The following is a 23,456-nucleotide window of genomic DNA, read 5'->3' on the forward strand; positions in this document are numbered from 1 at the left end:
GCTGACGAAACAAAGTCTCCCAGCTTTCCGATTGGTTACACCCAAAACGCTGGTGTTGCCAGCTTATTAGTTTCGCCTGTTTCCCGCGAGTATTTCAGTTTCCCCGCAACCGAACCGTCATCATCAGCGCCAGGTGTTCTCCCACAGACGATCAGTGGCATCCCCTCTACTTTTTCCTATCACCGTCCCGCGCTGGCCCCGTGCGAGTTGCCATTGATGAAGGTAGAAAATGACAATACTAATTCAATTTATTTATTATTTTGTACCATTTATCTGCCCCCTTGAAATACCCAAACTGTATTTGTACATACTTGCATGCTGCATTGTTACACGAATATTTATCGCTAACTTTTGTTCTGACGATTGCTAAAACTTTTTGCATTACGTGGATACGTCGATTAAGTGTCGTATCGTTTATTATCAATTTGCACTGGACCAGCGTGGTGAGGCAGAGTCTGCGCCCCAGTGCGGGAATCCTATATCATAACTATAGCTTCGGTTTGCGAAATGCTTTCTTCATCTATGAGACCGGCTGACATTCTAAACTCAGCAATAAAACGGCAATGCTTTAAAACTGCCCATCAGTTCCCTTTTCTCTTGTCAGTCTCATGGAGAAGCGTTTTGAAACTCAGGCTCAATATGCCAGAACTCGTACTCATAATTTCATTTTCCTCTCAGGACCGGAGGGAGGGAACCTGTTCATCTACCACCTGCCGCAGGAGTTCACCGACACGGACCTGGCGTCCACGTTCCTGCCCTTCGGCCACGTGATCTCGGCCAAGGTGTTCATAGACAAGCAGACCAACCTCTCCAAGTGCTTCGGCTTCGTGTCGTACGACAACGCGGCCTCGGCCCAAGCGGCCATACAAGCCATGAACGGCTTTCAAATAGGTACAAAGAGACTCAAAGTTCAATTGAAGCGATCGAAAGAACTATCGAGACCGTACTAATTCCAAAACCGTTCCTAGTGAAAATTAAAAAAAAAACACTGCAAAGAGGTTGTATACTGCTGATTGATTGAACGTTTGTTGTGATGTGTCCGGTGCACTGAACTGATGCGTAGTTTGTAAGCGACGGGAGTCCACGTGCACAGTTGTTAACTAATAAGATTAAGGTTAAGGTTTGTGTCAAAGGATTTATCGTTTCCAAAGTATTCCCCAAATCATGTTTATTTCTTTATTGATTCTTAAAATAAGTTTTAGTCAGTTTAAGCATAAATAGAGTGCGTGCAGAGACCATTGGTCCGCTCAGTGTGTGCCGGCGAGTAGGTAGGTAATGCTGAATGAAATGTTTCTTTCGTGAACTTATAGATATCGCATGCATCAACCAGTTCCTGTAAGGTTTCGTTTATCATCCAAAGTTTATAAGTATACATTTATCTAAGTATTCGCAAATAGTATAATTAGAAGGACTTATTTTTCTTTGTTATTTAATTGTTATAGCTTGTTCTTTCATTTTGTATTGTGTTACCATCTAAATAGTTTATTATATTATCAACGATGTGGCCATTGTTAGTTAACGAACTTAATTTCCAATAATTTAGTATAATATTTTAGAATTACAAAGCGATCTCACGTGATCAGTGTATTTATGTTTCTGGCAATCGTTGTCGATAGGACTAAATAAAGTACTTAATTGTTTGTGAAAGAAGTCCAGGGCTAGCCCTTTTGTGTATAACCCAACCTCTGTGGACCGAAGTGTTAAAATTTATCTATATTTTAATACTGTAGCAATACCTCTGTGTGTTTTATACCTACTTTGTAACGTTTATGTGGTTCCACTTTAGACACATCGAAAACACTGGCCCTTTAGTCAAAAAATTTCGTTAGATACCTAAGTTTTAGATAAGTAATTAATTTATATTGACTCTTTTCGCACGTAAGTTTGGCATTTTTCATATTTTACCACCATCTTGTACATTTGCGTCGCCTGCGCGCGCGCACGCGCTGCTGATTATTTTTCTATTGACACTTCTAAAAAAAAATAAGTTTAGAGTGTTAAGTTTCATAAATAAATGTCGATAAGAGCTGCTTGTACCTACGAGTAGTTCGAGAATGGGTTAAATGTTGAACTATTGAGTGAAGCCACTATTTTGTGTAAGAAAAGTATACATAGTCATATTGTGCAGTCTTTCTGTGTTTTGTGACTGGTGCCAACACATATCGGGAGTAGAGGATGGCTTTGTAACGGTCCCTAGTTTTAATACTTACATGTTATTTATTTCTATCAAGTAGTCAAATGTGAAAGAGATGACAAGATTCACAACTGTTCAATGATCAAACCTAATTGAGAATAAAAACAATATATTAAATGAACTGAACGACTTGGTATCGTTACAAGCTTTTCCAGCCATTATAAAGTTTTAACATCATCTTAAAAGAACTGATGTATGTAGATGTCGTAACTTAATTTAAATTAGTTGAGTAATTTTAATTTAAAGGATTGTATATTTCAGTTAAAGTATTTAGTCATCATTGGTGTCCGTGAAAAAAGACAATATTTTTATGAATGGCGATTTCAGCTAACTGCCAATTCTACCTAAACGCGTAATGAATATAACATGTTGCATAATTCGCTGAAATCGTCAGACAACCACTAGACGTGATAAGTTCGACCGTTAAGTATGTCTGAAATTCAGTCAACAAAGCAATGGTAGTTTTTTTTACTGTTCGAAAACAAAATGACCTTGTTATTAGATGATTAATAACTAAAATTAAGGGAGAGGTGATTAAATAAATTGTACTTTAATTTTAATTTTCATGAAAGCGATTGTCAACTACTGTATTTACATAAGTTTTTTCGGGCACAGGTATTTTAGATTCACGAATACTGTTTAAAACATGAGATACCTATCGGTGTCTCGTTTTGCTGACAAAATTCGTGGTTTGAGTACGTGTGCCTTTTTTATATTAGGCTAATGTTAACCTTTGACCCAACCGTGTAAGGAACAAATTTTACATTTTAATGCTTTATAAAAGACAGGATGGGCGTTACGTAGCGGCCACATATTTATTTATCAGAGAGAAGTTTGCTTTAGTCCGCGTGTATCGGTGTTCTCTTGTTTATGGCGGCTTCGCTATGGTCTGATGCGAGACCTGCATACCTAGCATGGAGCGCAAGACAGGTACGACAAGACGTAGCAAGCGAATGCGACGAAACACTTTTGTTACGCCTTGTCGAACGCGTCTTGCGCCTTATGCTGGGCATACTGTAGAGGCTATGTCATGTCACACATTCGCCCTACGACTGATCTTCATTACATTACCACCTAGTATCAGGTTATTCGTTGCAAGAGTGCTTCATTGGACATACCTCGAGCTATTCCTATGTAATCGTTGTTACGTTTTGATCTCGCTATTATACGCCGAAGCGATGTTTGTGTGAAACGAAAGTGTTGCATGCGAAAGTAGATTATCTGCTTAGTATGCATACGATATTTTTCTACCTGATTGTACCTGTCAACTGTGGTATTTGATACAGTTGCCAATTTACACCCTTACCGCTATGTGATAAGGGGTACCTAAACTTGTAGAAATCGTGTGGTTTATAGACGTGTGTTCTTAAATATTTTCTGTGAATACCGTCGATAAATTACGGCAATTCAAATTAAGCAATGCTTGGACGGATCATTGCGGAGGGTGCGTTCCCATTCACGCACAAAATTACAGATTTTATACCATTCGATTTATTTCCAAATTAGGTGTATTTCTATACAAATGTTTGTCGTAATTGCATGGAATGGAACGCACCTGCGACTCACGGTAGTACCATGAGCTCTAAAACGTATTACTTTAGTCTACCAAAATATTTGAGGCACCTTATTTATAAAAACCCATAAATTGCTGTAAAAATCGTCAAAAATCGTTTTATACGACACCCATTTTGTTGATATGAATGTAAATAAATGTCAAGTTAAAATTACGTGTTTTCTTTTAACGCTTCCCATAATTCCATAGAGAAATATTAATTCCTAATGATTCCAAAAGTATAAGTTAGGCATAAGCTAATAATTGATCATTAAAAAATGATTAAAATAAAAACAAAGAAATCTGTGACAAAACACATCATTTATTTGACTCAATCATTTCCTAATATAAATATATCTTTCTTAGCTAATACTTCTTCCTCTTCCTCTTTGTCTTCATATACTTCTTCAGATTCCTTTATAGGCATAGTTTTTGCCATGTTAATGAGCCCATACTCATCAGCATACGGTAGAATATCGCATATAAGCGGCGACTCAACTCCTAGAATATAGTGACAGGTTCTCGGCTCGAGAAGATAAAGCGAGACTTGGGCTGAGCTCGATGAATTCTCGAGGCACTTGAGTTTCACTTCAGTTTGTCGCGGCTTGCCGGTCTTGTCGCAAATGTCCCCGTTTGAGTACAGGTGTGATATTGAAGTGCGTTGGTCTGGAAATTAACAAAAAAAATGTTTTATTTAGCTTTTGCATGTAATCGAAATTAATTAAATTTATCTCTGTGCAAACGAGAACTTAGCATAAGTGCAAGTCCGCAATCTCATCACTCGGCTAATAATCGTACCCTGTTCGACTAAGGCCAGATAGTGTACTATAGGAGAGCCATAGCTGTATGTCCTTGGCCCGCGTCATCCAACTACTGCCACATTGATTGTTAATAAACTAATTAGGTTCGAAAAATAGGTATCTGCTAACAATACTTGCCAAATAGAGGATATTGCTTAAGTAGATTGGAGTAGTCCACCAAAAGCAATTTTTTGGATACGGTGAACCATCATGGATAATCCTGCGTTCTTTATCGACAGGACGAGGACGAAAATCCACTTTTGAGTGTGAACAAAAATTGCAAGGCATAACTCCATAGCTGTTCCGATATTGCGACAAACATTAGCCATAAATAATTATGTGGAACAGTTCACGTCAATGGTTTAGTCAAGACTAACGTATCAATCACATCGCAGCATACAAAATTACGCGGCTAGAGGACAAATGGGAACAATGGCCTTTAGGCCTTTGGGCCGCCCATAGCTGCAATTCACGGAATATCTAATCGCATCTTTCCTGGGATATACAACACATAGAAATATGCTCACCACTGAAATCCCCGAAGGGCTAGCCAGAGGTGGCTCGCGAGCGAGTCACCAGCATTTCGCTGTACATTTTGTACTCACGTGATAAGTCACGAGCCGTATGGACGTTTTTGGATGATTCGTAAATTCAAAGAACTACCACCGCTCCTGGTATCTTTATAGGATACTTACCAAGAGGTTTAGGCGCCTTGGCCTTGTTCTCCCGCAGCCAGTCCCGGTGCGCCTGCGGGTGGAAGGTGCCCAGCGTGACCACGGTGCTGGCGCCCGCGCGGCCCGCGTGCTACTGCGACACGTGCTCGCCTCAACTGTAGGTGCTTTAGGAATCGGCTCCCTTTCCACGCTACACGGTATCGTTACCGACGTACTATAAGAATCGGCTCCCTTTCCACGCTACACGATACCGTTCCCGACTCAAACTTCCTTTTATTGTGACAAACACGGCGCTGTAATCGGTGGAACGCGCACTAAGCTACTTTATCGACGTCGATAACGGACCCGTGCCGTAGTGTCTGACATACATCATTCTGACTTCGATAACGCACCCGTGCCGCAGTGTCTGACATACATAATTTTGACGTCGATAACGGCGCCGTGCCGCAGTGTCTGACATACATCATTCTGACGTCGATAACGGTCCCATACCGCAGTATCTGTCATCTCCAACTCACCGAGGGGTTTGGGCGCCTTGGCCTTGTTCTCCCGCAGCCAGTCCCGGTGCGCCTGCGGGTCGAAGGTGCCCAGCGTGACCACGGTGCTGGCCCCCGCGCGGTCCACGTGGTACTGAGACACGTGCTTGCCGTAGCAGAACTCGTACTTCCACCATCCTGAGCCCTGGGGAAAGGCAAATATGGCAATATGAAATACTTATAGCTTTTCGCGCGAACTTCGCTTAACCGTAAAAGGTTTACCCGTGGGGATTCCGCCATAAAATTAATGTACATAAATAAACCTTCCTCTTAAATATCTATTAAGAATTTGATACAAAATCAGTGGTGTAGTTTTAAAGATCCAATCTAATGTGCAGGTATGCCACTGTTTATTGTAGTGTGTAGGGTACTCCAGTCGCAAAAGGGGTCGCCGGTCTTGAAAACTGCACAGTTCTACCCCACACACGTTCCGGTACACCCTACACAGGCAGACAGGAGTCTACTTATGTGACTGTAAAGCGTAGATGGCGGTCCTAGTTGGGCGCCAATTCTATCCCACGTTGGGTGCCAATAGAATAAGGGAATGCCTAACAACTATGGCAACATTGCCTGATTCATCAGCAGCTCATTCAGCTGCTTTTAAAAACACGGAGTACTTACAAGGAGGCATATTAGCAGGTGATGGACCTTATTGGGTCAGCAAAAGACTATACCCTACTAATTTCAAAACCTTCATCTTACCCCATTCAAGCAGTTCTTCCCATTGAGAAAGGCTCTCACAGGCGAGTCGTCGAGCGCGCCCGCGGCCGGCGCCGAGGCGTCGGGCAGCTTGGGCAGAGCCTTCCCCGGGTCTTCTGTCGCTTCGTCATCTGATAGCGAGTGGAGCTCAAACGTTAGATGTGTTTCGCCGTCCTGGAAATGGTCGGTTAGTGTTTTAGCGGAGGTGTGGTAAAAAATGCTGCTCTTTCTTCGTTTCAAAGATGTGTTGGGAGTTTACGTTTATTTGAATATAAAATATATTGGAGATATTTAATTAATATGTAACGAAAAGGGTTGGACAAAATTGTTATGTACTTATGACGCCTTTACTTACTGGTGTTTTTATAACTCTAAATACCTAAATATTTAAAACAATACACAATAAGTTATCATAAGTATTTGCTAAGAGAAAAGCAAACTCATCACATGCAATGATAAAAGCAAAATAAAAACTTTAAGAATAAATATTACCTTTTCTACTTTTTGGACTTTTACCACAGCTAGGACAGGCTCTTTACCGTCGCTATCCTGAACAACATGCCAACTCAAATGTTAAACAAGCATACAAGTCACAACTACTTAAATAATAGCAATATTAAGTACACATTACACAATATTCTATAACAAAATATTGACAGAAGAAAACTTTTTGAACTAGAAAGTAACGCAATAAAAACGCAGTTAGAGCTATAGTCGAGTTACACTCTTGAAAGATTATTTTATAGAGATTTCTTGGGTTAGCATCTATTTTTTGCACCCAATTATTCCATGAAATAATGCAAATTGAGACATAAGATAATAAAGATAATAAAATAAGTGTAACATCATTTTAAAAAAGTGATATAAATAAATGTACATACTAAAAGCTGCAAAAAAAAGACATGCACAATCATTGTGTCATTAAATGCATATGAGTTCAAAGGGTAAAACTTTAAAGTATCTTGCTGCAACTATTGAGAGAAGCAGGAATTTCATAGGTAAGCTTTTTTGGTTCATAACATACTTAACAATAATATTATGTACAATACCTATCAGTCTTTTCAATAAAAAAGCCATTACAAACTATAGGACACAAAATATCATAAAGTAAACATAATTCCTTACACTCGGCAATCTGACTGTCTGATGTTGCAGCCTCAAAGCTTCAGCTTCCAATTCCAGTAAACTCTTTGGTTTCTTTGGCGATTCACCTATTGGTAAACAATTGATGACATTCTCTGATGTCTCTTTCGGTTTGAACTGGGGATGCCTGCAGAGCAAGGGAGATAACACTATGATCTCATACTCGCATGTTGAGGTCTCCTTAAAGGAGTATACCTCATGTTTGCCGGGGCTGTAGCAGACGTACTGGATTCTTGTCAGACGGCGCTTGCCACTCAGGTCACAAAAGGTACCTGAAATATAAACATTTTTTTTTTTAGTTTTGGAAATAATTATAGTATTAAAAAATTACTAGTCATTTCTAGCTAGTGGATAGTATATTCCTCATTTCTACTTATAGTACTTTCTTTCGATAACTAGTAGTACTACTAGTGCCCACTTCTCACGCCAGAGATTAGAATCCCGGCGCTGACATGTACCAATGAGTTATTTGAATTTAAGTACAATGTTAGGTGAAGGAAAACATCGTGAGTAACCCACCAACCCGCAGTGGACCAGCGTGGTGGGAAATGGTCCAAGTTTAAGAAGGCAGTTTAGACCTTGGGGATATAGAAGGGGAGCCGATAACATGGCAAGCATCGCTTTCGAGTGGAAACCACTAGGAGGCCATCGGAGACGCGGTCGCCCCGTGCACACATGGCGGCGCACAGTGGACGGCGAGCTGCGAGCGCAAGGCCTGAGCTGGACGGAGGCCAGAGCGGTTGCTGAGGACAGGACGGCGTGGCGCACTCTCGTGAAGGCCCTCTGTACCACTGGGGTACCTTAGGACGACAACGACAACGATATGCACAAATGTTCCATTCGAGAGAGCCAGGTGCAGGTACCTACATCTCCACAGAGAATAGAATAGATAGCTAGTAATAAGTAATTAGGCTGTTGTCGCATTGCTTATTCTACAATCCCAAATAATAGTACTTTTGAGGTGAATACAACACAATCCTTGGCACACAGTACCTACTTGGCAATCTAAAGATAGTTTACAATTAAACTATACTAAATGCTATACTATACTAATTTCATTAAAGGTAGTTTACTCACCATGTTCCATAACCATTTCAACATAAGGCAATGAAACCCCATCCACCTTTGTGAGCCGTGGCTTCTCCTCAGTACCTGGTGTGGACGCAGTGGCGGTTTCAAACTCCTTCTGTTTCTCTACAGTCCAGTGGCCAAGGTAATATTCTTGAGTTATGATATGCTTGCCTTTGAAAAGGGTAAAATAAGAATGTGAAAACACAAACAGAACATAATTAATGTAAACTTTGTCTGAATCCAAGTAAATCAATTAGGTATTAAACTATTTTAGTTTTTGTAATGTATTGTTGGTACCTACTTATGTGCTGTATGTAAAATAATTGGTTTGTTAAGCATCTATTGTAGCTTTATAGTATACAGCTTATCAATAGAATAGAATAGAAAAACTTTACAGAAAAACAACAGGTCAGGAAGTATTAGCTTATTTAAACTATTATTCTTAGGATGTTTGTAAATTAAAAGAAAGTATTACTAAAACTCACCATCTCTTTCTTCATGGTACTGCCTGATGTACCTGCCGTGGCAAACTTCATAGCTCCAGTAGCTCTCTAGACGGTATGAACATATTTTTTGACTAAATAATGGCTTCAGTAACTGCATAGGTGAGAGCCCGTCATAATCACCAATATTTACTGATTCATTAACTATAACTTCGGGTATTTGACACTCATAAGATTCCTTATCTTTAGTTACAATTTGGATCACATCTTTCTCCTGTAAGAAAATATATTGTATATTTTACAAATAGAGTCTAATACCAATCTGGTATACAATATTTTTTTCTATTATTACTTATATAATTAAGCTGTACCTAAGTTCTTTTAAGCAAACTCTTACCTTATTAGCTTCATTGTTTCCTCCATCGACTAAATTATCAATACTTTCTTGGGATCCCGGCCAATTTATTGAAAATAAAATACTATCATCGAAACCTTTGAAGTCGTGTTCAATACAGGTAACAGCTTTGAGCACTAAAGCAATTAATAACCATGTAGCCTGCATTTTCTAAAACATAATTTTATAACTGAAATAAGCTAAATTGCTATTATTTATTCCAAACTTTTCACTTTTATACGAATTTATCAAAATCTAATCAACATTTCTTTTTCAGTTTTATGAAAAACTAAACAAGTTATAGTGATCGATTACAGCTTTATCAATCTATTGGCATCTTGCTTTAATTTGAAGCAAAAGAGCGAGTAAACTATACGAATAATGCAACAACAGAAAGAATTTTTAATTTGGTCGCGTTTTGAATGATCTGTATCGCTGTCATTCGTAAAGAGGAGAATATTCATCTGTCACAATCACAGATTAGATTATTAGTATAGGGTAGCCGCACATACCCGGTACAAGTACAAGACAAACGGAAAAAAACTAAAGGTGGGTCTACGCTAGACGAACCGAGCACGAGCGGAGCACGAGCCGAACACAATTCGTATAGTTTGGACCGACCTACAAGCCTCCAACGAGCGCGCTGCGAACATTTCGTTCGTGCTCGGCTGCGTTCCGCCTGTTGTCGGTTTTTCGACGAACACAAAGGGTTTTGCTTCGCATTGCATTTGCTTCGCGCTCACTGCGTTCGAGGACAGTGATCGTTGTAGGTTCGTTGTACGTCCACACTTGACACCGTGAACGACGAAACCTGAATGGCTCCGCCCGTGCTCGGTTCGTCTAGCCTAGCGTACACCCAGAGGAAGGAGGAGGAGGAGGAAGTTTAGGAATACACACGAACACACGATGGAAGATTTTCAGTGGCCTGCATTTTCTAAGGCCACACGCTTTTCCTCTTTCTCACTAAGACAATAAACTCATCATCATCATCATAAGGGTGAGGCCAGACGAGCGTAATAGCGCAGAAATATGTGCGCGGGGACGAGGGGAGCGAATGATTTCCCCGCCCCCCTCGACCGCACATCAGAATACGCGACTCACAACTCACAAAATCACGCTCGTCTGGCCTTACCCTAAATATATTATTATAAATATATAATAATAAATATATAATTGGTATTCGTATATATATATTTATTGAATTTATAGTATATTATGTATATTTTATGTATTTCTATTAAGTGACATTATTTTGTTTTTGCTTTTTCAATTTAGTAACTACTTTTATTTTTGTTGCACCTTTCTACTAGTTTTTCTCTCAGAAAAAGGAACCCTGATCGTTGGTCAGAGGTATTTCTGTACCTCCTGTAAGTTGGCTGGTAGAAAATGCTTTTAGCATTAAGTCCACCTTTTGTACACTTATATTTCATATTTGTGCAATAAAGTATCAAATAAATAAATTATTATGAGCGTCTTCAGAACTTTGCATTTTAGTGAACAACTAAAAACCCGACAACAACCATATTATCATACTGTATTATTTTCATATGTTTCATTATAGTCTAGTACGTCTTACTGTACCTTCTCGTTAAAGAAGTACGTTCACTGTACTAACTACTGAAACAGTGTAAGTATTTTACAAAAAGACTAACTTTATTTAGTTTAAAAAAAACCGAATGTCAAGATACCATAGAGAAAATACTTATCCAATCTGTCAAACATTTTCGTTCAATATGTGAATTATTTTTATTTATCATAATTTCATGATGAATAGCAGCAAAAATGAAGACGATTCAATGCCTGATGGCTGGTGCCTTTGCAAATCTAAGTCAGTCCCGGGAAGAACGTACTATTTCAACAAAAAAACTGGTAAATCGTCGTGGACAAAACCCGAGGTAAATTATCTTAATAATATCTTCCAATTCGTTATTTCATCTTTCAAACGGGTTTTTACTAATAATACCACGATTTTAACTATACTTTTGATATTATAAAATTTTTGATATATTTTTCTGTGTACATTTTGAGACTTTGTTGTTTCCGTTGATTTCTATTCATCTGTATTTATTTTCAAGGCCGACGAGAAATCTTTCGACCCTAAAAAAGGTAAAAAGGAGAAAAATAAAAAAGAAGAGGTTCAAAAGAAGAACTTGAAGAGAAAAAGTGATAGTTGTCATGATGATACAAGTCCTAAGAAAAGAGCTACTAATGGTAAATAGCCTTCTATCAATTTATTTCAGTACTACTTTGCAGTTCCTCTTAATGCTTTTGTAGCATGTAGTAAATGTTATCGTCACTTGCAGTCCTCCATAAGTTAAATTATAGCTAAGATGAGGTAGCATAACCGCTGTTATCTGAAACAGGCACCACAATAAAGTATTTTGCATAGTCTAATCACATCATTTTGAAAATAGAAGGGGAAATATAGGATTGATGTTAATATTTTTTAACTAGATAAGTAATAATAAATTTTGAAAAGTTATGCTAAGGGCATTGTTATCCTCTATTTCTTTCAGAACCACTTCTTGCTACACCAGAACCTAAAAATCACACAAAAGAAAGTCCTAGTCAGCTTTTGCCACCAACAAGAAACTCTGCCAACAAGAGATTGCATCAATTACGCACACGACTGTCCAATGAAGCAGAAAAGACTGAAAGCCAACAGACACCTCGTGAAAAGACTCCTATTAAATCACCTGTCAAATTCCAACCTAACATAACTAAAGCAAGTCCAAGAGTTTGTCAGACGGACACGCCTAACAAAAATAGTAAAGCAACAGACCTTAAAAGTCCAAACTTTAATGAGACCCGATGTTCCACCACAGCACAATCGCCCAGCAGTGATAGTTTACAGTCCACACCTTCCCCATCACAGTTCTTTGCAGCCAACAAAATACTATCATCTATGAAGGCACAGTTGCCCGAAAAGTATTCAAATAAAATTAAACCTAAAGACACATTTGCTGATATCAACCAGGCGATATGCAATCAAACCCCGGAGTACCCCTCAACGAAACACCCCGCTACTCCCCCACAATTCTCTGAAGCTAGCAAGATTGTGTCAGCAATTAAATCTAAATTGGCTTACAAAAGCTTAGTTAATAAGGAAAGTCCAGAGGTGGTTACATATTGTACCGCTAAAGACAGGATGAATGCCCTACGGACCAGATTAAGCAATGATGTGGAAGTAGAACCAGCTGATAAATGTAATTATTCCAATAATGCTGGTGGGAACTCAGTATTTCTAGGCAATTCAGAAGCCATGGATGTTGAAGAGTACAAAGAGGTGAGTTAGATATTAATAAATACCAGAAGCATAATACCAAGTACTAGTATGTTGCAAAACAGATGTAAATTTGTATTTCTATTTCAGACCAAACAAAGCCCTCAGAAAATGCAAATGAATTCTACCAAGGACCCAGATGATAACCTAGTGCTTGTAGTTGACACTAACATTTTCATACATGAATTAGATGTTATCAAGAATGTTTTGAACTCACACATAAAAGGTAAGATACTCATTATAATTAGGTACCTACTTCTTCATTTTATTTTACAAAATTATAAGCAACTGAGGCAGTTATAATAGCTACCTACAGCTATTCAATAATGCTAGGACCTGCCTGTGTATGAGTAACAGAAATTATATAAAAATAATTTTATTGCTTAGTAAATTTGTTTACTTTTTTAATAATAGTTTATGAAAGAGAAAGTTTATATACTTAGGGTGGGTTGCACCATTTAACTTTAACTATTACAAACGTCAAATCCTTTGACGAGAGAGATCAATCTTCAAGAGATTTGACGTTTGTAATAGTTAAAGTTAAATGGTGCAACCCACCCTTAGAAAAAAATTATTTAACATTTTCCTGTAATTCTATGTGTTAAACTCTCGCTTATATTTTATAAAAAATATAATCAGTAGAATGGCATATTATTTCGGGGATTTTTTATGCGTATTTCCCACATGAGACCCTAGTACATCAACTAAAGCATTTAAGGGCCCGTACAGGGTGACGTGCCGCGCCAATTTGGGTTTTCAATGCTCTTCACACAGCACACGCAGTGACACGCACACATGTAAGTTTGCACAGTGGGTCGATAAACTTTTACTCGCCAACTTTATTGACAATTATGTTCAAGTACATTTTGGGTGATTTTAGGGTAAGTAAGTATAATTCTTACTTACACTGGTAGGCACCAGGAAAGGGTAGAAATTAATAGGGGTGCCACTTTACTCTATACTCGGAACCCGATTAGCTTTCTCAAACAAATGTGGTATTTACTTGTAGAAAGGTAACTAAAAGTATTAAAGTGGAGATAATAAGTTTCGGGCATCCTCCAGCCAACTGAACCCCGACGACAAAGCAAAGTAAATACATAGTGTCGCAAAAGGGCTATACTAAGCCAAAAGGGGATGACTCAAGGGGTCATTCTGAACAACTTTTGTTCTACGAGATTTGCAAATTCGCGAAAAAAAATATTCGTTTTCCATGGTAAAAAGTCACATGTCCAACAAAGTTTCTATGAAAAAGGTTTTTTTTTGTTAATTTCCAAAACTCGTAGAGCAAAAGTTCAGAATGACCCCCTGTCTTACTCTTTTTTACCCTACTGCCGAAGGAGGAGGGTAATGTTTTTTGATTGTATGTATGTATATATGTATGTTTGTCTGTTTCTTTGTTCCCTCCTGTAGCCTAAACGGCTTGATAGATTTTGATGTATGAGGTATTGTTAGAAGCGTATTGATGGCGCGATGGCTATAGGCTATGTGACGTTCCATTAAAATGTACATAGCGCCCTCTTGAGGACATAACGTGATGATCGAAAAAATAATAATTCAACTTTGCCGTGTAAGGTATCAAATGAAAGGACTTGATTTTCACATTACAAAAATATGCATATTGAAGGTATTTAAATAACAACACCAAAATTATTGAAATAAAAAAATGATCATGAACTACCTACCGACGTAAAATTTCATAAAATAAAAACAACTAAAAAGTTACAAATAAAAAAATACAATTATAAAAAACTAAAAACCTGACTGTACGCTAAAAACATGAAAACGAGTCCCAATGTTAATGGAAAGTATCGCAGGCGGGGACCAACTTGACCGCCACTCAAGGCCGTTTTCTAAGTAACATTCAGCTAAATGGTGAACCCTCTGCTGGTATAATTTGTTTATATACCGCTTTTTCAATACCTGTAAGTACGTACATTTTTTGGCAGCATAATATTTTTACTTAATTTTAGGGTTTCGAACGTCAAAAGAAAAAAAGCAACCGTTATAGGATCTCTTTGTTGTCCGTCTGTCTGACTGACTGTCTGTCACCGCCCTTTTTCTCAGAAACGGGTAAAGATATCAAGCTTATATTTCGCATAGATGGGGAGTACCCCAAAAAAAATATTATGGTACTCCCTGTCCCACACAAGTAAATTGGGGCTTATATTTTTTCCAGTTATTTTGATGTGTATCCTTTTTTTTTCTTTGTTGTTTTGTATAAGTATGTGTTTCTTTTCTTTAAATCTGTATTTTTTTTGTTGTTGCTGTCTATGTGTCGAAAAAATGTATCTTTATCTTCAAATCACGCCATCTATCGTTTGTTTTTTTTGTGGCTACTGTCTATAGAAGAAATTCCGTCATTGACAATTTTACGTTACGAATTTATTTTTATTTATTTTATTTTTATTTTTACATTTTCGTGGAGAATCAACAGCATTTTGTTAATAAATAATTATTACTTATGAACACATAACAACTTGATGCCATTAACAGAATGAACTTAGTAAACCCAGTAAACCTAACACATCCAGAGGAAAAACAAAATCTCTTTCTCTCTCTCTGAAAAACATACTTAATAGCCCAAACTCGATGCTTTTAGCTATTAACATCTTTGAAATAAAATTGAGCCACCACCGTGTTACTGCCCTCATCAGATCCTCACGAGACCATACCTCAACCAGCACCAAGAGACTGTATTTTTGATCCCTAACCTAATGTTCGTGCGTATTGTCATCACTTAGATCCATTCGCTATATTCCTGCTCCTCATCAGACCTTTACGAGACTGTAATATCACGAGAATATTGCACACTATCTAATTTAATTTAATTTATTGAATATACTGGAAGAATTATGCTTCCTCAATTTCAAATCAAATTATGTTGGTGTCATAAAAGTTGAAAAAGTGCAATGACAACCAATGTGCAGTGATTTTGTATCTGTACACGATAAGATCGCGAGCTGTCAGTGCTGCCTAAACCGACGTGACCCTTCTTTGGAGGCCAGCGGCCAACTGAGTCAAACGTCACTTGTGTTTATGATTTTATAACACAGAAAGCCGCCATAGATATTTGTATGAAGATTTGAGGGAAAAAAATTGCTCAAGTTTGGGATTAATTTACACAAAATAAGTGTGTGTTTATTAAAATACAAGGTATTTAGCGCCTAGTCCAAGCCTTTAACTTTATAATATGATAAAAATCATATGAAAATTCTTTATAATTACGACACAGTTGTTACAATACGGGAGTGTGATTGACTGGTTTTTCTTGATATTCTGAAATTAATTTACAGTTATCCATAATCATTTACTTAAATTCGAATGATTCAGCACCTAGCTAGACTCTTCAACTACTTGTGTGATTTTTTTCAAGGCTGTAGAGCATCATTTACTACATAATTCTATGACAATGCCAACCCTCGATTCCCTATTGCAGACCCTTAATAAAATTAATGTCTTCATTTCAGGCTACAAAGAACAGCCGACACTACTGGTCCCGTGGCGAGTCATCAACGAGTTGGATCGCCTCAAAGACAACAACAACGGGAATGGTGCGATATGCAAACGAGCCAAGGCGGCCATGGACTATCTATACCAATCTCTGCCCGAGAATAACAGGATAAAAGGTATCTATTTTTGGAAACAACAGCTAATTTCAAGTTGCTTAACGTAAATATGGGACTCATGTCACTCATGGGTTGAAATTATGATGACCGTAATTTAAAATAATAAAATATACCTACTTACTCATTATTTGCACGAAAAGAAACGAAAATAAAAAACAACTTTAAACTAAAAAAACAGTACAAAAAGGCAGCCTTATTGCTTAAAGCAATCATAATGACCATTCATTATTTTTGAGCAGTCAAGTGGCTGGATGGAACACAAAACAATATTCACAGAGAAATGGATTCACATAATCATGATTTGTTCTACCTATATTTATTCATATAATTATTATAAATGCGAATGGATTTGAGTTTGTTCTCATATTTTGGGAAGCAGACTATGGACAACATTTCATTTTTATTTACCCTATATTTTTATTAGCTATTCGGAAAGTTTATTAAAAATTATTTGTACATACATTAATTTTTGCATGTTATTTTTAGCTTTAAAGTTAATTATTTTAAAACCGGAAGTGACGTCACATATTAGGCTCAATTTTTATTTTTGTCTTTGGCCGTAGTCTCGAAAAAAAAACATAAATGACACTGACAAGTGACATTTAAACATTTTTTACATGCTAACCAACAAATGGGTCATTTTCAGATGATATTGATATTTCTGATGATACAAATACAAAGTACACTTATCATGTAAAAAAAATGCGCAGAAGCATTTTTTCAGCTGTGTAGGCGGTGGCATGCTCTTGGACATATTATATAGAGGTCATCTCTTAATACGTACTAACCATTTTATATGATAAATAAAAAAAATAGTCAGAAAGTGTCAGAACAGAATTTATGAAAATGGCCCAAATAAACAACTACAGTGCCACAAACTTATCTGTTCCGGTGAGAGCGAACTAAATTGATCCATATCTCATTACTTACTAATGAATTGTATATTATAAAAGATTAGATGGGTTTATTAACACTGCAAGAGCGAATTAACAATACGAGCAAACATAAAATCTTAGAATTATGAAATATTAAACATTTATGTGAGCTGTCACCGGAACAGATAAGTTTGTGGCACTATACATCACGATAAAACCTCAACGTCAATCAAAAATTAAAGTGACAGTTACTTTGTTTTTAAATCTATTGGCTTTGATCATCAAAATGCATCGCACCTGATGCATGACGTCATCAGCACTTTTTTACTATTTTATGAACTTCTCGAAACTCTCGACATTTTTTTTGTGGCCTTTAGAGCTAAATCTCGATATGGTTTTCGATTTAGAGCAGCTTTAGCTTTTCGAAATGTTGTCCATTACTGGATATGTACATTTTACATACTAGAACAAAATTTTATATTATAAATCATTTTAAGACAAAGCTAGCCAACTAGCTACAAAATAATAAGTTGGATCCTCCCTTTGCAGTGCGGATGCGGTACCTTAGAACCCAATAACTTTCTATGTTTCGCTACATCAGTAATGTAACCTTCTGTTCAGGTCAATCGCTCCGTGACGCCAACTCTCATATCTACCCGTGTGAGCTGCCCGACGACGAGATATTGAACTGCAGCCTGCAACAAGCCGAGAGGGGAAAGTCTGTGGTAAGACTATATAGGCCTGACCTCATAAACTAAGACAGTATTTAACAGATGTTTAGCACTGTCAAACGCCTACCAAATTTGTCAAATTGACAAAAAAATTGACAGATTTTGTAGGTCTTTGACAGCACTAAACATCTGTTAAATACTGTCTAAGTTTTTGTGGTAAGGCCCTTAACCTTTGTGAGGTACTAATTCATAGTTATACAAAATGTTCAAAATCATTTGAGATGCATACCCACTGTGCACTATAAGCACATAATGCAACTGTAAAAATCGCTTTTATCTTAAATGAAAACGTTGCTTATGGGGTCGGTGTAAAACACTAGAGCTACACCGATAGTATATACATATTATTAGACTAGGGTTCATCACCACGGTGAAAGGATGATTTTTGAAGTAGACAATGTTCTGCCTTTCCAGTCATAGTCTGACAATGTCCTGGGTGCACTGCGCTAGACGCATATAAAATACAGTTGATATGCTACTCCATGCGGCTCCTACCGTTCATCACTTATTTATAAAGAAACTTCATAGTTATAAAATACATTGGCAAAACTTGCGCTGCGGCCCGACAAAGTTTGCAGATTTTTCAGATTCATCATTTATTCAACATACATTTTACAATTATTTGTTGATTATCAAAAGTTATGAGTCTACCACGCAAAGCTAATCCCCCTTCACTATCGACACTTTCCAGATCCTCCTGTCAAACGACAAGAACCTGTGCAACAAGGCGATCATCAACGGCGTGAAGAGCATCGGCCTGAGCGCGCTCAAGACTCAGCTGGAGAGCAAAGTGAGTCCGAGCTGCGACCCGGACCTGCTGGAGCGAGTGCGGAGGTTGCAACACCATGTATACCAGCTGCTGTCTAATATACTAGAGGTCAGTAATATAACCGATGTTGAAATGTTACTAGAAATTAATAGTATAATTAGAGTACATACTTTATCAGGAGGCCTATAGCCAACAGTGGGCGATAGAAGGCTAAGGCCGCGGGTACGAAACTTGCGACGGGCGGAGCGACGGCGGGGCGGGGCGGTGCGGCGTTCAATCGCTCCGCTCCGCCGTCGCTCGTTTCGTGCACAACGCTATGTTTTTAATGCATTTGATTACATCGCCGTCGCGCCCCCCCGCCGTATCTCCGCCCGTCGCAAGTTTCGTACCCGCGCCGCGTCCTAAGAATCATGATAGTGATTAACAGAATGAGTGGAAAGACCCACAATTTTTTTTTGTAACAACTCCAACGCGCCAACGGGCATGGCTGATTATGGCAAGAACCCTCCAGTCTTGGAGGAGACTCAGGAGACACGTCTTCTACAGTGGATTGTTTTGGGACTTTAGGCTCTATCTGTTATTCTTTGTAATTGTATTGTTGAATCACAAGTTGTTCTTCAACAAAATGTTTAACAAACCACCAATAAACAGAGCAATAATCTCTCTTTCTGCTACAGAACGAGATGCGAGCCAAATACAAGTCGCTCTGGCAACACGTGCTATTCAAGCCGCCGCCCTGGACGCTGGCCGATGTGCTCCAATGTTTGCTCAAACATTGGCTGGCCGTGTTCAACGAGGTGTTCCCGAGGATCGAGCATCTAATCACTGAGCTCAAGAATACGCTAGTGAACATTGAGAGTAAAGGTGAGATTGTTTTGTTTAGTTTTAGGAGACGTGGGATCGCGTTTTTGTTATTTGATAGTAGTATTTTTACTTTTTCTTTATCACCTTTAAATAAAAATGAAATTAAGTATACAATGAAATAGAGTGACCAAAAGGAGCGTAATTGAGTAACGTATCACTTGTACCTTATACATAATATGACAGGCGGCGCACCCTAGATTGTTAGTAACCGACGGGAATCTTACTGGCCAACCCTTTCACCTCGGTGACCAACCCTAGTCCAGCTCTAGCTGTTATCACTGATACGCTAAGGATGATGCAAAACTAACAAACTTTTAACATTTCAGACCCCAACACGCTCAGAACATCCGAAGTGGACAACTTCCAAGAGCTCTCACTAGAAGTGGCCAGAAAGTGCCAGATCATTCCAGAATACATGGAGCTGGCTAAACTAACCGTTGAACGGATAAGCAAGAAGACTGAACGCACTGACGGCGTGAATGCAACGACAACGTTATCTACAACGACGTTATGTAGTAACGTTACCGCTGCGGAGAATGGTGCGTGCCCACAGAGTGATGAAATGGCCGTCATTGGCGCGTTCGAAAACGTTTGGACGGTGTTTTCGTCGTATTGGTAAGTGTTAATTATTACGGGACTAGGTTTATGTTTTCTCATCCTATTCGTATGTCTGCCTATTCTCCCCCCTACTCCCTCTTTTGCAACGGTCGCCATTTAATATTCTTTCTTTATCTGCAGACGTTATATCCATAGAGTACTTATAAGCACAAATATTTTATATATTCATGATTTGTGAAGGCAGTCAGAAGTAATTCTATAAAAAAAGTGATTCTCTCTTTAAAACGATTAAAAATGTTTACTGAATCTCATTTTAAAAAAAAAATGCTGATCTCGATAATAACTCTCAATTTCTTCCAGTGCCAAACTAGCGTCAGGGCTGGGCATCAGCCACACAGTCGAGGACAAGATCAACGGCGACGAGCCGCTGTCCGTGCTCACCAGCAAGTGGACCGTCTTCAGCAACCAGATCTTCGACATCACCAACAGTATTGAGGGGTGAGTCGGCCACAATGCCAGAGTTAACCCGAATAGGGGAAAAAATATAAAGTTACCGACGACCGAATGGCGTAGTGGTTAGTGACCCTGACTACTGAGCCGATGGTCCCATGTTCGATCCCCGGCTGGGGCAGATATTTGTTTAAACACAGATATTTGTTCTCGGGTCTTGGATATGCCCGTAAAATGGCAATAGGCCCGCCCCCTATTACATTGGGACTAACATAACACTCTGGCGAAAAGTGTGTGCAGGAATGCACCTCTGCCTACCCCGCAAGGGAGCACATTAGTACAAGGCGTGAGTGCGTATTTTTTTTTTATATATAAAGTTACTTGTGTTTTCGAATACACCGAGCAACTTTGCGCAACATATCCAGACCTTGGTTTTTTGCCGCGTAAAACTAAGCATAGATCTTATGACCTGAATGACAACGCATTAGCAAACTTTAGTATGAAAGCCAAGTTTCGTTAGAAGGCGGTGCCGGAAGACAGAGTTTAGTTTTCATTGGATAACTTAAAGCCACGTCATGTTATCAGTGTTATCACTATCTTAGCATACCTATGGCAGTCTGACAAGGCCGGCTTTGTATACCAAAGCTTCACAGTAATTACTATATTACTAAACTTGTAATCTTTCCAGGGTACTGAACGTCAGTGACGAGTCGGACCCGGTCCTAACGGATCACCTGATCCGTTTAGAAGCGGTGTTCAAGGACAGCCTGATCCTGATATCGGTTGATACTGGGATCATCAACGGCGATAACTTGAGGCTGTTTTGTACTAAATGCAGGTATGTTTGACTGTTATTATTGAAAAATCTTCTATACAGTGTGAACTTTATCAGTGAACGTCCTGAAGACTGGTGACAATGTGTCTGTCTTGACTGCTTGCGTGTGTCTTACCTGCATGGCTTGTCCGCTTTAAAAAATAAATATACTTTCTAGAGCAAATTGTACTCCTCTCAGGAGAGTACAATAATATAATGCGAGTGTGTGTTGAACTGTTGACCGAGCATCTTTTTTCAATCGAAAGTTTCCTGAGCTCATTATAAAAAGAACTAACTCATAGATCGCGTTTCATAGCCATCATTGGCGATAGTTCAAGTGTGGTACACAAACACACACATTAGAAGCATTCATTCAAGACAACTTGTTTTCGTTTAATTATGGGTCAGAATACCCCCCTTTGTATCCGCTATATTATTATATTTACACAGCTACATTTCCGTCCACAGGAACATGCTACAAGAAGCCTACACTAAATTCGCGCATCTGACTGAACTGCTGGACGTTTGCAAGAATATCATGAGCAAGTAATTTCATACTTTATGTAAACGGTCAGTAAGACTATTATTATTTATTTTACTCTATAAGTTAGCTTTAAAGTCCTTTTTGCAAGCCATCTGTATGTTTCGGCCGTTAGTCGTGTAATTTGTTGATTACGTATTGAAATTTGTATGTGCAATTTGATGTCTTGTTTTTCTTCGTAGGTCGTAAAATATACATAGGTTATTGTATCATTCCTATGCTGGTTGAATGCCGCGGTTGAGGCAAGACTATGAAATACAACTGATTCCTGTAAATTTCATACATGGGCTATTTTATGGTACGCAAGCTATGAGTTGTTGATTTGATCGTTATTTTGCTGCTTAGAGTGAATTCTACCAAGATTATATAACTCCAGATATTCCTGATCTATGTCTCATATTTCTTAATGTTATCAGACCATAGATTTGAAGGAATATGCCCTTTGATATCAATGACTTTTGGTGAAATCCACTCTCATTATGATTAGGCTGCGTTTTCAGTAGATTTAGCGGCGATTTAGTACTCCGAGTGTTCACAGTTTGCTAGTTTTGCGCTTACTAGGCGTGGCTAGTTATTGGTGAGCAGTTAGTTCTACTGCAAACGCAGCCTAAGGGTACAGTTTTCAATTTATGTGTATCATATAATGAACTATACTGTTATATACCTACTTATTTTGTTGTACATTTGTACCTGGTGTATAAACTTTTGTACTGTAGAGTAAAATCGCCCGTTGCCTTGAATAGCACCTTTGAGTATCTGTACAAATTGTGTACTGTCCTTTACAATTAACTTTAGTGTTGATATTCAGAACTGATTTGCCGCATTATATCCGTAAACTTAGTTATTTATTTTATATTGTTTATCGCCTGTTTAGCTATGTCTGGATAAAGGTTATCGGAGAAATAAAAGTCAGGCAGACACACTCTAAAATTGTGTTTTAGGCAGTGACTGTGACACACACATTACTTTTATCCAAACATAGTGAAACAAGCTGTTATAGTGTAATATTTTTTGTTTAAAATGTATTGTTGTTAGTAGGTATAGTTGTCATAGGTAGATATTACGAACATTTATGAGGCCGGCAAAACTTCCAGATTCTTATATTATTCTCATTCTTTCTTCGCGGGTGACTCACATCAAGCATCATCAATTCTAATGACAGTAGGTATAGTGTCAGCTAAATAGTATAGGTATGTGAAAATAAGAATCTGGAATTTTAGGTGGCTTCCATTTAACTATCATTTTGATTCTTTTATGGTATAAGTTTGTATAAATCCGAGTTTTGTACTGACTTATGAGATAATTCTTCTTCTTCTTCTTCTTTCTTCTTCTTAGCCGTTTTCAACCTCAAAGGTGTAGGCCTCCTTCAGTCTATGCCACTCATCTCGATCTTGGGCTATCTCTATCCATTTTCTACCAGATGTTTTCCTTATATCGTC

General features: G+C 38.3%; 3 protein-coding genes across 17 annotated transcripts in view; 2 read left to right on the top strand and 1 right to left on the bottom strand.

Moving 5' to 3' along the window:
- LOC105388446 (CUGBP Elav-like family member 1) overlaps positions 1-3,918 on the top strand; it is a 262,076-nt gene extending 258,158 nt beyond the window's left edge. For 9 of the 14 annotated variants that reach the window (XM_048624510.1, XM_048624511.1, XM_038119470.2 and 6 more), the window contains 2 exons: positions 148-222; positions 679-3,918. In XM_048624510.1, coding sequence (XP_048480467.1) covers positions 148-222; positions 679-950 — 347 coding nt within the window. In that variant the 3' untranslated portion in view covers positions 951-3,918. The remainder of the gene's footprint in view (positions 1-147; positions 223-678) is intronic. The other 5 variants (XM_048624509.1, XM_038119473.2, XM_038119474.2 and 2 more) reach the window with 1 other exon arrangement.
- Positions 3,919-4,048: 130 nt separating this feature from the next.
- On the bottom strand, positions 4,049-9,800 carry LOC105382182 (endoplasmic reticulum lectin 1). 2 transcript variants are annotated; one of them, XM_038119480.2, is made up of 8 exons: positions 9,510-9,800; positions 9,155-9,386; positions 8,676-8,840; positions 7,581-7,870; positions 6,948-7,004; positions 6,459-6,629; positions 5,739-5,901; positions 4,049-4,412 (listed from the first exon to the last, which is right to left on the bottom strand). In XM_038119480.2, the coding sequence occupies exons 1-8, from the start codon at positions 9,672-9,674 to the stop codon at positions 4,078-4,080; spliced, it is 1,578 nt and encodes a 525-aa protein (XP_037975408.2). In that variant the 5' UTR covers positions 9,675-9,800; the 3' UTR covers positions 4,049-4,077. The 2 variants fall into 2 exon arrangements, with proteins under 2 accessions (XP_037975408.2, XP_037975409.2); XM_038119481.2 differs by lacking the exon at positions 6,948-7,004.
- Positions 9,801-11,194: 1,394 nt separating this feature from the next.
- On the top strand, positions 11,195-22,046 carry LOC105382183 (transcriptional protein SWT1). Its single transcript, XM_038119101.2, has 12 exons — positions 11,195-11,401; positions 11,582-11,717; positions 12,023-12,792; positions 12,880-13,015; positions 16,257-16,415; positions 17,912-18,015; positions 18,713-18,898; positions 19,468-19,654; positions 19,981-20,269; positions 20,573-20,710; positions 21,351-21,500; positions 21,945-22,046. The coding sequence occupies exons 1-12, from the start codon at positions 11,270-11,272 to the stop codon at positions 22,024-22,026; spliced, it is 2,469 nt and encodes an 822-aa protein (XP_037975029.2). The 5' UTR covers positions 11,195-11,269; the 3' UTR covers positions 22,027-22,046.
- Positions 22,047-23,456: the final 1,410 nt, after the last annotated feature.

Source organism: Plutella xylostella, chromosome 12, assembly GCF_932276165.1.
Source record: "Plutella xylostella chromosome 12, ilPluXylo3.1, whole genome shotgun sequence".
Lineage (NCBI taxonomy): Eukaryota > Metazoa > Arthropoda > Insecta > Lepidoptera > Plutellidae > Plutella > Plutella xylostella.